The following is a 14,168-nucleotide window of genomic DNA, read 5'->3' on the forward strand; positions in this document are numbered from 1 at the left end:
TAAGCCAAGCATGCCTTCTAAGTACAGACCCAGTGACAGCAGCGCTTAAAGCATCAAATCCACATTGCAAACTATGTTTACCAACTTGTTCTGCAGAATGCATTAAATCTTGCAATTCTTTGTGTTCTGCACAGTCAGGAATCAACATCATTTTCTGTTTAAGTAGTCCCATAATATGCTGCTGATACTTTAACATATGAAACTGGCAATTTAAAGCCCTAATGGCCAAAGTAGTACAAGTGTATACCTTCTTACCCCATTCTAAGGGTCTATAATCTCTGTCAGAAGGGGTAGGATTTTTGGCAGGAGTAGCCTTAATGCCTTTTAGTCCTTGGGAAATGGTCTCTGGATCTGCAGAAGGATTCTTGAAGAGGAACTTGTGAGAATCAGGTACTCTGTAGTACCGGTCAGGTTTTCTGGGAGCTGGAGGTAAAGTGTCTGGGGTAAGGCTAGATTCCAAGAAAATATCATCTACAATGTCCAGAACAGGAGGGATAGCTAAAGACCTGTGTTGAGGCAGGAGTAAGAACTCCCCAAGTCTCTTTTTGGACTGAGAGTAATCCTTGTTTTCCCAGCGGAAATGCTCCTAAGAGTATGCAAGGTTTCACCGAAAGAAAAATCTTCTGAGGGGAAGCAGAGGGAATGGAATCCTCTGCATCAGAATCCTCATAATTAGATAAGGGCAAATCCTGGTAAATCAGAAGGAGCAAAAATATCAGATTCCTGATCAGAAGAATCAGAAAGAAAATCAGTTCCAAGTCTGTTAGAGGGTGAAGGATGGCTTCCCCTAATTAAGGTAAGAAGGTCTTCAGCCATTCTAAGCATTTGTTTTTGAGGCACATGGGCCTGAGCCCGTGGTTTGGTCGGTTTTCTAGGTGTACTGCGAGTTTTTGACCTGAGGAATTTAGAACTTCTGGATGGAAATGATGACGTCAGTTTAATATGAATATCTGTAGGCCTGTATACACCCTCAGATGCCGGTGCCTGCACAGTGGCTCCGGACCCATCCAAGGTAGAGACATCCTCAGGTTCCATAGTTGAATAAGCATCTTGCGGCATATCATACTACAAATGGGTCTCAGTAGAGGCCTGCGAATCTGAAATAGCGGGTATCAGGGGCTGCAAAAGCACCTCACTGAGTACCGGCGGACTGGCGACTAGCTTAACAGAAGCATCGTCAGCAGTTTTGGACCTATGCGGTCTGTCTCTGCCTTTATCCTTACGTTTTTTTGGAAGATCAGTAGTCAGATGGCTTAACGAAGCCATTTCGGAGTACGGAGATCAAGTACGAAAGTAATTGGCTGCAAAAATAGCCAGATGATGAATAGTTCGGGCGTTGAGCAAGGCACAAAACCGACAGCGAGGGGATGTCGTGGTCAAGGCCTAACAGGGGATGCAGTAAGAATGAAAATCTCTAGGAGGTATTTGCTTTCCACAGGCAAGACAGTTGTCAACTTTTACTGACATCAGTTAGAGCAAGAAAAGGGATCCCCAATGGGGTACTTATCTTTTTTGAAGACTTCGGGTCTGAAACTTGAAAACGAAAATTTCAGGAGATGGCCGACCGACACTTGCAAACTGCTGTGCTTCTGCTTCGGGCACTGCATGGCAAGATAGACTGCTGTAATGGTGTCGGCTGCATGTTTTATACCCCTGATGACCTGATGTCATGAAAGAAGCGACAGCATCCGACGCAGAAATCCAAAGACTCTGGTATTCAGGCCGGTTGAGGGCTACCTGCAGGCAGATGACCCAAATGTGATGACTGCAACAGTGAAACACGAAGAATATCAATGCCTGTATTGACAGACTGCTGGGAACAGAAGGCAGGTGACAGTTTCTGAACAAGGTCAGATGTCAGGATGTCATCTTATATATGACACAGGAGGTACAATGAAGCCATTGTGCATTGCTACAATGACTAGTGTGAATCCACAAAACTGCTTATTTTGATCACTGTGCCTCACTAAAGGCATATTTATTCTTTATTTATTTAATGACATTTGTTGACCGGGAAAATCCACTGGGCCCAATGACCCATTTTCAGTGGAGGCCTGGGGTGAAAAGCTCCATACAGTCACAGAAATTTTTACATAACATTAGCTTAAGTTTGAAAGTTTTTACATAATCAAACTGAAGGAGATATACAAAGACAAAAAAGAAGTTATGTTCTTACCATAACGTTCCATGTGAGTTGTTCATCTCGCCTTTGTTCTTACACACGGGTTCGGAGCCAATCCCTCGGCTCCGAGTCGGCCACATTCCAAGCTCTGCATCTAAGAGAAGCTCGAGGCACAGTCCCTATCCCATGATCCTCTCCTGCTAACCCTCAGATCTAGTTTGCTATGAAAACCAGACAACAGAAGAAATTCTCTTACACATGCATACGTATTCATACACATATATACGTATATTATACGTATATTATGTAGAGACAGTCAGTCTAAGGGGACCATGAGAAAGACAACCAGCCACCAGTCGTACCTGTTCTTCCAGAACACGGAGGGGGAAGGAGGGCGGGAATGTAAGAACAAAGGCGAGATGAACAACTCACATGGAAAGTTATGGTAAGAACATAACTTCTTTATGTGAAGTTGTTCAATCTCGCCGTTTGGTCTTACACACGGGTAGCGTCCCTAGCACCCTAAACCCCGGGTGGCTCACGGGAGAACATTCCTGAGAACAGTGGAACCAAAGGAAGCCCTGTCCCTAGAGGCCCTGTCCACTTTGTAATGAGTGATAAAGGTATGAGGTTTAGCCCAGGTAGCCGCTACACAAATAGTATCTATCGGTAAACGAGCAGCATGGGCTAGGGAAGTAGAAACAGTTCTAGTAGAATGAGCTTTAGTTCTGAGCGGAATAGACTGACTGGAAGATGAATAAACAAAGTTTATGCAGTCCGAAAGCCATTTGGATAACGTGATTTTTGATACTGCAAGTCCTTTCTTACTATCCGCATGCGAAACAAAAAGTTGATCCGATTTCCGGAATTCTTTTGTCCTGTCCAGGTAAAATCTCAGCTGTCTGTGCACGTCCAATTTGTGTAACATGTATTCCAATTTATTGGTATGGTGCCTGAAAAAGGTATGAAGTTCTATGGACTGATTAAGATTAGATTCTGAGCAGACTTTTGGTAGAAAGGACAGATTAGTACACAAGGAGACCCTGACTGGGTGAAAGATTAGATACGGGGGTCTAATTGACAGTGCTTGCAGCTCTGACACTCTGCGAGCTGACGTGATTGCAACAAGAAACAGGGTTTTCCAGGAAAGATATTTAAAGTGGGCATGATGAGGCTGGTTCAAAGGGTGATAACATGAGCTGAGATAGCATTAGATTTAAGTTCCAAGGAAAAACCAGACTTCGAATGGGTGGTCGGAGAGAAGTTCCCTTCATGAAAGCTCTACAAAGTCTATGAGACATAACTGTAGAGCCCCTTCACCCACATGAAAATTAGATATGGCAGCCAGCTGTACCCTTATGGTGGATGTTGAAGCCCCTTGATGAAAAAGAGTAGATACAAAATCTAGAACCTTATGAATAGGAGCAACCAAGGGATCAATACCTTGTTTGGAAGCCCAACACACGAAACATTTCCATTTGCTCTTGTATAATTTTCTAGTGGAGGCTTTGTGGGAAGAGATCAAAATATGTTGTACTGCTGGAGACAAGAGATCTAACCTGGCTAAGCTGGGAAGTGGAGCAGCCATGCTGTCAATTTGAGGGACGAAAGAGAGGGGTGAAGAACTCCTGACGAGTGGGTCAGAAGGTCTGGCACTGGGTCCAGAGTCCAAGGTTCCTCTATTTGGTAAGCTTGAAGAAAGGGGAACCAGATTTACAGAGGCCAGAATGGTGCTATCAAGATGATCGTCCTTTCCAGACCTTTGGCTTTCTGCAGAAATTTCGAGATTAGTGGAACAGGAGGAAAAGCATATAGGAGACCTGGGGGCCAATCGTGCACAAGTGCGTCCCTGGGGGCGGCTCCCGGAGGGGAAGTAGGGCGAAATAGCTTCTGCATTTGGCATTCAGGGGGATGCAAAAAGGTCGCAGCAAGGCTGGCCCCATCTGTGGAAAATCCTTTCCGCTACTTGATTTTTGAGGGACCACTCATGAGGTAACAGGATGGCTCTGCTCAACCTGTCCGCTATTACGTTGGATGTCCCCGGGATGTGCATTGCTACGAGAAAGCATCTGGTGGACACAGCCCATTGCCAGATTCTCAGGGCCTCTCTGCATAAGGGGTAAGACCTGGTTCCTCCTTGTTTGTTTATGTACCAGACCACTGACATGTTGTCTGTCTGAATTGCAACTGTTCCCGGAGTTAAGTAGTCGTGAAAGTGTTGCAACGCCAGGAACACTGCTCTCAACTCCAGGACATTGATGTGCAGGTTGTACTCTACTTTCGACCACTCGCCTTAAACTGTTCTCCCCTGAAAAAGTCCCCCCCATCCTATCAGGGAAGCGTCCGTGGTCACTGTGGCTATGGGGGGGCACGAACGGGCGGCCTATTGTAAACTCGTGGCTGTTCATCCACCATTGAAGATCCCGCTTGCAAGACTCCGTGAGCAGGATGTTGTGCGACAGCGGTAGCCATTGGTAAGACCACTGTGCGAAGAGTAGCCACTGGAGGATCCTCATGTGCATTCTCCCTAGGGAGACTGCGACAAGGGTAGCTGCCATCATGCCTAATACTTTCAGGACCTGTGCAGCGGGGACTCTCGTATTTAGTAGAAGAGTAGAAATCTGTTAAGGTAGCGTACAATTCCACTCCTATGAATGATATATGCTGTGAGGGCGACAAGGCAAATTTTTCGAAGTTCAGTGTTATGCCTAAACGGGAACAGAGATCAATTGTGTAGTCCCTGGCTTGCAATAGGTGATGCCTGGTGGTGGCGGTAAGGAGCCAGTCATCTAAGTATGGAAACACCCGGAATCCTAGTAGTCTCAGGTGGGATGCCACTACTGCCATGCACTTGGTGAACACCCTGGGGGCTGAGGTGAGGCCAAAGGGCAGAGCTCGAAGCTGAAAGTGACTGGCTCCCAGCCGGAAGCGCAGGTGACCTCTGGATGGCCTGGCCATTTTTATGTGGTAGTACACATCCTTGAGATCTATGGAGCACATCCAATTGTTCATTTGAAGAAACGGAAGGATCAACTGCAGTGTGACCATCCGGAATTTTTCCTTCTTCACGAAGGTATTGAGTTTGCTGAGGTCCAGTATTGGACTCCAGTCCCCTGTTTTCTTTGGAACTAAAAAGAACCTTGAGTAAGTTCCAGATCCTTTTTGGTCCGCCGGGACTGGCTGGATGACTCTTTTTCTTAACAGCTTTTGTATTTCTATGGCTGCCTGATCCCTCAGATTGGGTGGTACATCTCGGAATCTTTTTTGGATGGGGGGATTGTTTAAGAAAGGGATGTTGTACCCTCTGGTTATTATGCTTTTTACCCAGGAATCTGAAGTGAGATTTAGCCAGGCCTCTGGGTATAAAGCCAAGCGACCCCCGACTGCCTCCAGAGCAGGACAGCCGGGCCTCCACTCAGGAGTGCTGGAAGGGCTTACCAGGGACGCTATCCTGTCGCCCTGGTTCTGCGGACCCCCTCTGCCGCCTGAGCGGCGTCTTCCATTCCTTCCCCCTCCTCTGCCTCTGGAGGGGGTTTCACTAGGTGTGGATTGGAAAGCTCCCTGAGTCTTCCGGAACCACATTTTTCCACCTCTTTGCCCTTTGGGGTATGGTCTAGAAGGGGCGGAAAAACGGACCCCTATGGCAGACAGGGTCTTTCCTTCTTGCTCACACCTAGTGAGCATCTCCTTCACTTTGGGCCCAAACAAGGAGGAGCCATCAAAAGGGGCATTAGCAAAGGAAGACTTAAAGGCTTCTGCAAAGGAGCATAGGCGCATCCAGGATTGTCTCCTCAGAGCGATCGCTGAAGCTGCAGCCCTATTCGATCCTTCGGCTGCATATGAAATGAGCTGCATGGATGAGTTAACGATAGAGTTTAGGGTATTGAGCTGTGCTGTCACCTTGTCTGAGACAGCAGCATCTGTGGTACCCTGTAAAGTATCTCCCAAATCTTTGAAGAGATCGCTCTGAAGATGGGTAAAATGGGTGTGGTAGTTCAGCGATCGCATGGAAAAAGTCGCTGAACTAAAAATACACTTCCCGTACCTGTCCATAGTTCTAGAGTCTTTGTTAGGCAGATGAACAGAGGAAGATGCTTCAGACATTTCTTTCTTGGTGGCCGCCGCCACCACCATAGCATCAACTGGGACTCCCTTGGTGAGATGCGCTTTATCCTGCAGGGCAGTGATGTACTTATTAGGCCTCCGAGGGACTGGTTCCAAGGTGTCAGGGGACTCCCACGCCCTTCGAGCTATTAAATCCATTAACTCGCTGAAGGGCGGAGTTACCCAGGAGATGGAAGGTTGAGCCCCAAACGCCTTCAGCAACACCGACTCGTCCTCAGTGGGGGCAAGTGACTGCCAGCCACCCCTCTGAGAATTTCCAGGATGTCGGCAAACGAGACATCCTCGGAGGAGGACCGTGGGGACCTCTCTGACTCATCCAAGTCGGTGTCCGATGTCAGCGATTCCTGTGGGGAATCAAGGTGCCTCCTCTTGCACAATCTCTTCCTTGGGACTTCATCAGAGGGGACATCTGGTGAAGCTTCCGAGGAGCAGGGTTCACCCTCTGGGGCTGACTGAGGCTTTGGGTCTCTACACTTAGTGGGGACCGGTGGTGCAGAAACAGAACGCGGACCTTTCGGGGAGGGAGAAGAGGAATCTGAAGATGTGAATGTCTTAACAGACAAAACCTTCCTCATGGCCTCGAAGGCACCGGGGCCCCGGGCCGAGGATTCCACCGGTTCCGAAGAACCCTGTATCCTCCTCGGGCTTGGAACCACGGGCTCCGATCCAGAGGACGGAGCCGAACTAATCTGCGCCGATGCACCGAGGGGAAGAGTCGGAACTGAAACTTCGGTTCGACTCTCCCCCCCCCCAGAACCGAGGAGAGACTGTCGGCTCAGAGACCCCTCGATGGGTACCGAGGGTGTCGAGGTCAGTGGAGCCGAAAGCACTAAAGAAGGCTTCGGCTCCGGGGGATCAACAATCATCAGATCCTAGACTCCTGGCTCTGATGGACTCGATGGGTCTCGAAGGAGGATCTATGGATGGAACAGGAAGGGTTTCAAGCTTTGAAACCAATTGGGATGAAACTGCAATTAGTTTGGATAAGGCCGTGTTCTCCATCAGCTTCTGCACTACTCGATCCACATCGGCGTCTGACAGTGGTCTGGAGGAACGGGTTGAATGGGCCGAAGAGGTCACCGAGCGAAGGATCGATGAAGGGAGTACCTCTGACACCGGCTCCAAAACCTGGACCTCGCCCTGAGGCAGCAGTTCGATGCTCGGCTCCAAGGTCTCTGGAGCCGGCGACCGAATCTTAACAGAGGTACTCGGAGCCAATGTCCTGGGCTCAGACACCTTCGAAGACTTCGATCCCTTCGAAGACTTTGATGACTGGTCTGCCTTTTCCAATGCCTCTTGAAACTCCGGCTTCAGGAGACCTCTCTCAATAAGTTTCCTGCCTTTTTCCATCATCACTCTGCCACTAAACGAGTGGCAGATGGAGCAGTCCTCCTGAAGACGGAGACAGTAGACGCAGGAAACGTGGTTGTCAGTTATGGACATTTTCTGTCCACACTGGCAACGCTTAAATCCAGATTTGGCTTTTTCCTGACATTCCTGACTAGAAATTATAGTCTGGAATATTAATATGTAAAACACTATATATGTATATATATATCTATATGTATATATCTATATATCTATATATATATATATATATATATATATATATATAAATAATATATATATATATATATATATATATAAATAAAATATATATATATATATATAAATAATATATATATATATACACACAAAACTAACCTTACTAAACAGGTAAATATTTATCAACAAGGTTAAATACTAAGAGAAAATGTAATTTAAACATAGAAAATCTGACAGAGCCCTGACAAAGTTAGTGGCCTAAGGCCTAGAAGCAGCCGCTCCCACAAATTCTTAACACTAATCTAAACACTAATTTAACCTGACACGCACACACAGTAATACTAATATTAAGAAAAAAAACTTATAATTTTTAACTTTTTAGAAATATATATATAAAATTTTTATATAGAAAACAGGATACTGGCCCGAGCTCTCACTTGACGATGAGACCTGTTGCAGCGACAAACTAGATCAGAGGGTTAGCAGGAGAGGATCATGGGATAGGGACTGTGCCTCGAGCTTCTCTTAGACGCAGAGCTTGGAATGTGGCAGACTCGGAGCCGAGGGATCGGCTCCGAACCCGTGTGTAAGAACAAACGGCGAGATCGAACAACTTCACATTACGTATTATAGAGGTATACAAAACAAGAAAGTAAACCCAGTGTGTTACATTTTTAGTAATTCTGTTTGTATATTCTCATAAGTAAGAATACTGTTTAATCAATTCTGTTTATCCAGTCACGGAAATAAAGAAAGCAAGAGAGACTGGATACGAAGACAGATAGTGTAAATTGCAACTATATTAAGTTAGTAAACATATTTGTAGTGTATAGTGGCCAAAACAGTTATGGTGGTTTAATCATAGGACTACAAGAACAGACAAAGTTATTGAGATAGTGTTCTTTTAATGCAAATTTAGAGAGTCTAGTTGGGTAATAGACAGAGGGAGTGCATTCCAAAATTTGGCAACGGCATGGGAGTAGAGACACTGTCCATCTCTTTGGTTTAGTTATGGTAAGGAGTTGTTTGTTAGAGGACCTAAGATGCCAAGTAGGGATGTGTGGTTGTATTATAGTTTGAAGAGATGGGCAGTAGTTTGGATTATTTAGTAGTTTGTTGGTGAGAATAAGTTGGGAGCAATGTAGGTAACGAGGGAACTCAAACCACTTTATAGATTTAATGGCCAGGCAATGATGTGTGCAAGTTGGCACACTGCAGACAAACAGCTATTTTATAGCAGCAAATGCATCTTGAGCTACTGTCCCCAACTGGTAACAGAGCTAATTTCAAGATTAGGGATTGCTTGTTGCAGAACTGTGACAGTATGATAGTACAGCTACAGTCTCAAAACAATAACTTATGTATCTATCCGTTTCTCATAAAAACAGATGTACTCAAATTGAAGTGCTACAGTACACAGAAATGAAGCAGCAGTTAAACTGGATGGTGATGGCTGCAGATACAAGAAATTAAGAACTGTTGTGTTAGTTCACAAAAGTCCACTTGTGGTACCTTTAATTTCTCATTTAGTCAGCAGGCCCTTAATGTTTTGGAACACCAATCTGGGTGCAGAAGAGGAAGTTACACCTCACATACACACACAGTCTACATTATGCATTTACAGATGATCGATATCCTTTAAAATCAGAATAATTTCATGTAATAAAACAAATTTTCAGAATACTACTGCTGACAGTACTGTACAGCAAATAAAATGCATTACAAAACCGCAACACGGTAGATCACTAAGCTTTGTAGTTTACAATGCCTTACAAATGACAATCCTTTCTTGGCAGTGCAACCTTTTTCCTTGTGGGTTGCACATGACTATATTTTCATTTATACTACTTGTCAGCTTATACAACGCTACTGTAGTGTTATATTTACAAAACTACTGTAACTTACCAGACTACTTCTCCTACATTGGAAGAGATGAGATATCGAATGAACTGCTTCATGTTATTGTAAATGGCACGGCCTTCTTCCACAGCAGCTACAATGGTGGAAAAGTTGTCATCAGCTAGCACCATTTCAGAAGCAGTTTTTGCCACAGCAGTCCCCGATCCCATAGCAATCCCAATTTCTGCTTTTTTTAGTGCTGGTGCATCATTCACTCCATCACCTGTCTGAAATAATCCGCAGATTTATAAAGGTTGTTATAGTAGAAAAACAAAGTATGATATTTTGAGAAATAACATTTATAAAACATGCTACAACTTTCTCCACATGGACAAATATCTAGATGCTCATTTCCTGCTGACAACCTTCTCTAACAGCAGCAATAATAATGATAATGGTAAAAATAATTAATAGCAATAAAAACAGAACATCAGTGGTAACAGCAGACAACAGCTACATGTGCATCAGTTGCCTGGTCTATTTTCCTTATCTAAATAGTTCTTGGTTCCAGTTAAACAGTGCAACTCTCTTCAGATCCTTAGAAGTTGCACAGTTTGTAAACCTTTAATACTCCCAATGTTTTTTAATCCACTACCACCATCGGGAGGAGGTTCACATCTCTTACACACTAATAAGAGTATAAAAAAGATGCTCTGCTGTTGACCTGACTCCTTCATATTAGTTTCAGAATTACCTCCCTCTTTTGCACACACTTTAAAATGAGGTTTCTCTCTCTTGAGCCCTGCTGGTCCCGTTAAAGCATCTGACAGTTTTTATTTTCTTTTTGATTTACACTCTCTCTCTCACTCATACACATCTTCTACATAGTAACTCTTGGGCAACTCTAGTTTCTCTTCCTGTGGTTTCAAATGAACACCATGGATGATTCTAGAGGAGTAAAAATACTAGGATGAACCGATAGTAAAGTGACTTGCAAAGCTACCTACTTTAAAGTTTACTTCTGGAATAATACCCCACAGACGTTCATAAACTTAAGTTATGAAAAAAAATTGGGGCTACGAGGGTGACTGTTTTACATGATTTTGCTTTCAACAGGAAATTCATCATTAATGAAATAAGTCGAAGGTACATGGAAACAGCCAGCCAGCAATGGACTAAAGCATCCATCTGAGTCTGTCCCCATGGGCAGGTACAGAAAGAAGGGCAAGTAAGTTGCTATATTTGCTGTTGGTTGGGGATAAAATGAGGTCACAGCAAGGCTTCCCCCAGACACAGAATAATTACTGTGCTACTTGTGGATTGAGGGACTGCTCATGAAATAAAAGGATTCACCTGCTAAGCCTGTCTGCTAGGCAGATGATTAGACCCGTATAAGCAAGGTTAGTAAAAAGTGTCATGTAGAGACTGCCTTCTCCCACATTCTATCTGGTGCCATCTTGCTTGCTGATATATTACACCACTGTGATACTACCTGTGTAGATGGACATGCCACCCTGGGGAAATAGGTCCTGGAAAGCCTGCAGTAGCAGGACCTCTCTAATCTCCAGTATGGTGAAGTACAAATTGGCCTCCTGCAGCAGCCACATTCCTTGGACTGTCTGCCCTGAACAATGCCCCTCTGGACACAGGCATCCATGTTAACTATAGCTGTTGGGAGGGATAATACAAGCATCAATCTTACAATCAAATTCTGACCGTATAGCCACTGGTGAAGGTGATTATCACACGCAGTAGAGATATGGATAAGCTTATCCATATCGCTTTCGGAGACCACTGTATTCAAAGTGTCCCGTGAGTAACCACATGAAATATCTAGATTGCCGATGCCATCAGCCCCAATTTACTGGGGATCAAACACTGTTGGGGCAGATGGCAAACCACAGCTTGAATAGTCTTGTAGCATCTTGTCAATCTTGTGTATAGAATCCAGATCTGATGAATATTTGCATTTGTGCATATTCCAGCTGTTTATCAAAATTTCTAGAGAAAGAAAACTGGAGAAAGTAATCCCTTGCTTTTATGAAGGACTCCCCTATAGTAGAGATGAGGAGCCAGTCATCTAGTTACAAAGATTCAAATTCTGTGAAGCCCCAAGTGAGGGCAACCACTGCTATGCACTTGAACATCCTGGGGCTGTGGTGAGCCCAAGTTTGAAATGGAAAATGACTGAATCAAACATTGAAGCATAACAACTTTCTTTTATCTTTGGCAATTTTCATGTGCAGACTTGTATCCTGGAGGTCTATAAACAGCACATCCACTTTCCTACCTAAAGGAACAGACGGATGGACTATCCAGCTGGAATTTGATTTTCTTGCTATACCGATTTGGGCTGTGGTGTACGATGGGCCTTAGGTCCTTTGATTTCTTGGGAGCCAAAGGAATCTTGAATAAAATTCCAGACCATCACTAGTCTGGTTTGACCTCAAGGACAGCTCTTTTGGATAGAAAGCTTGAAACGTCTGCCTTTGTCATCTGCTTCTTATGGGGTGAGACATCTGCAAGTGGACAGAAGGATGGTTTTGGTATATGGGATAAGGAAATTATACAGTCTCTGGATACTAGTACCCATACTCAATCATCCTGTGTTATGGACATCTTTGAGCCTTTGTGGAGGGAGAGATTACCCCTGAGTGTATCCAGGGTGGAAGAGTCAGGTACATTTCTATGGGTTTTGCTGCTGCCCTCTTTGGAAGAGGCTGTAGAAACTCTGATTTTGTAGAATACCTCTGCCCCTGGGCAGTGTCTTTTGATGGGGTCCCAGTGACCTCTGCACACACCCATTATTAAATGGGACAAAGGACTGCCACTGGGATTTTCTGAACCACACATTCTTAGGACTCCCTTGATTCCTTGTGAATGACCTCAGCAGTGCTGCAAACTTGACTCCCCCTACAGATAAGTCTTACCCTCTCGTACGCTCTTTACCAGTTTCACCTTCACCGAAGGTTCAAAGAATGAGGACAAACATGGAAAGGGTGTTACTGAACAATGCCTTTATGAGGTTCATCATTCCCACTGCCTCAGTGACATTTTGGTTTACATGCCAAGGTAACCCAGTACTGGCCAGCCTTCAGAAACTCTGGACTCTGCTCCCTCTCTCTGTAACAGCTGACTGGCTGAATAAATCCTGAGAGGGAAGTCTTGAAGCTGTCCAAGAAATTAAATGCTCAGTCTTTCTTGCATCCAAAAATGAAAGTCCCGACTCTTTACAGGATCCAGTATTGATTTTCCTGCTTACTGTCCAGATAAGCCCCATTTGGGGACCACATCCTCTCATTTTTTATTAGATTTATTATGCTCTATTTTATTATTTAAAAATATATTTTAATATTGTATTACAGTCAGTGTTTACAGTAAGTCGTGTGAATTTCTGCTTGTAGCAGTGTTTATGTGGCTTCTATCTTTAACAAATATTTGTTTCAACGGTTCTGAAGAAACTTTCAGTATTTCTCTCAGAAGTGCATTGTGTACGTGTGCTGTTAGACACTGGGGGCATGTCTTTACTGTTGTTACTGTTTTAATTTCATCTTTTGACAGGAAATTGCTGCAAAACTTGGGAGTTATTTCAGCATTTATACATTTGATATATATTATATAAAACTCTGCTTTTAACACTGGCTTGCAATGTAAATGCAAATTAATTTATTTGAATGTACTGTGGAGATTTGACTCTCTAACCTGAAAACATAGTTTAAGTAGTTAAATATGTGTGGAGTTTATTTTAACACTGACTTTAGACAGACTGGTTGCTTTGATAATACCACATACTGGCAGAGTTTAATTGTGTGGAGACATTTATTACTAGACACCAAGTGCTTATTGTGATACATGATCAGGTACTGTCAATTTATTCAGGCTGGTGTTCTTTCCCCTGGCTTGATGGATCCTAACTCTAGCAGCATCAAATTCAGTTGCACCTAAAAAGAAAAAAAAAAGCCTCAGCCTATGATTAGTGATTCTATTATGGCCACAGCTCAGTCTGCAAACCATTTACCATCTGTCCAGTCTCACTCTACTGTAGCTTTGCCAGCCACTATGGAGCAGGACTTACACATCCTCTGGAGCTGTTCCAGTACCTGGCAGACGTATGGGAAAACCAAACCGTTTAGGTGCAGTAGTAGTCTGGGGTAAGAGACCCCTTGCCAGACATAATACTCTGTTCCCAGATAGTTTATGTAGTAGTGAAGCTCATAAGAAACGAGCTTCATCATACCGCTGATAATCAGATTACAACGGTTTATTAAGGGTGATGTGGTTTCCTTGGCTAAGTGTGTTCTTCAGACAGCTAATTCTGGTGGGTGTGTTCCCATACATGTCTCTACTGCTTGTTTGGCTAAACACCTTTTGGTTGTTTCAGAGATTAAAGAGGAATCTAATAAGGACAATGGTGATTTCCCATTTGACACAGAGTACAGTCACTGATTCTTCTGAAGGGGAACTGGAGTTTAAAGGAAAACTCCACCACAGAACTCAAAAACACAATACAAAAGCAAAAACGTTATGTACTTACCAT

The 14,168-nt window shown here is 44.0% G+C and overlaps 1 protein-coding gene across 1 annotated transcript in view; it reads right to left on the reverse strand.

Annotated features, from left to right (window-relative positions):
* ATP2A2 (ATPase sarcoplasmic/endoplasmic reticulum Ca2+ transporting 2) overlaps window positions 1-14,168 on the reverse strand; it is a 1,687,617-nt gene that overhangs the window by 720,182 nt on the left and 953,267 nt on the right. Inside the window, exon 18 of the mRNA XM_044069765.1 lies at window positions 9,698-9,918. Coding sequence (XP_043925700.1) covers window positions 9,698-9,918 — 221 coding nt within the window. The remainder of the gene's footprint in view (window positions 1-9,697; window positions 9,919-14,168) is intronic.

The sequence above is a fragment of the Protopterus annectens genome, chromosome 4.part0 (assembly GCF_019279795.1).
Source record: "Protopterus annectens isolate FY-2018-M chromosome 4.part0, PAN1.0, whole genome shotgun sequence".
In the NCBI taxonomy this organism is placed as follows: Eukaryota; Metazoa; Chordata; order Ceratodontiformes; family Protopteridae; genus Protopterus; species Protopterus annectens.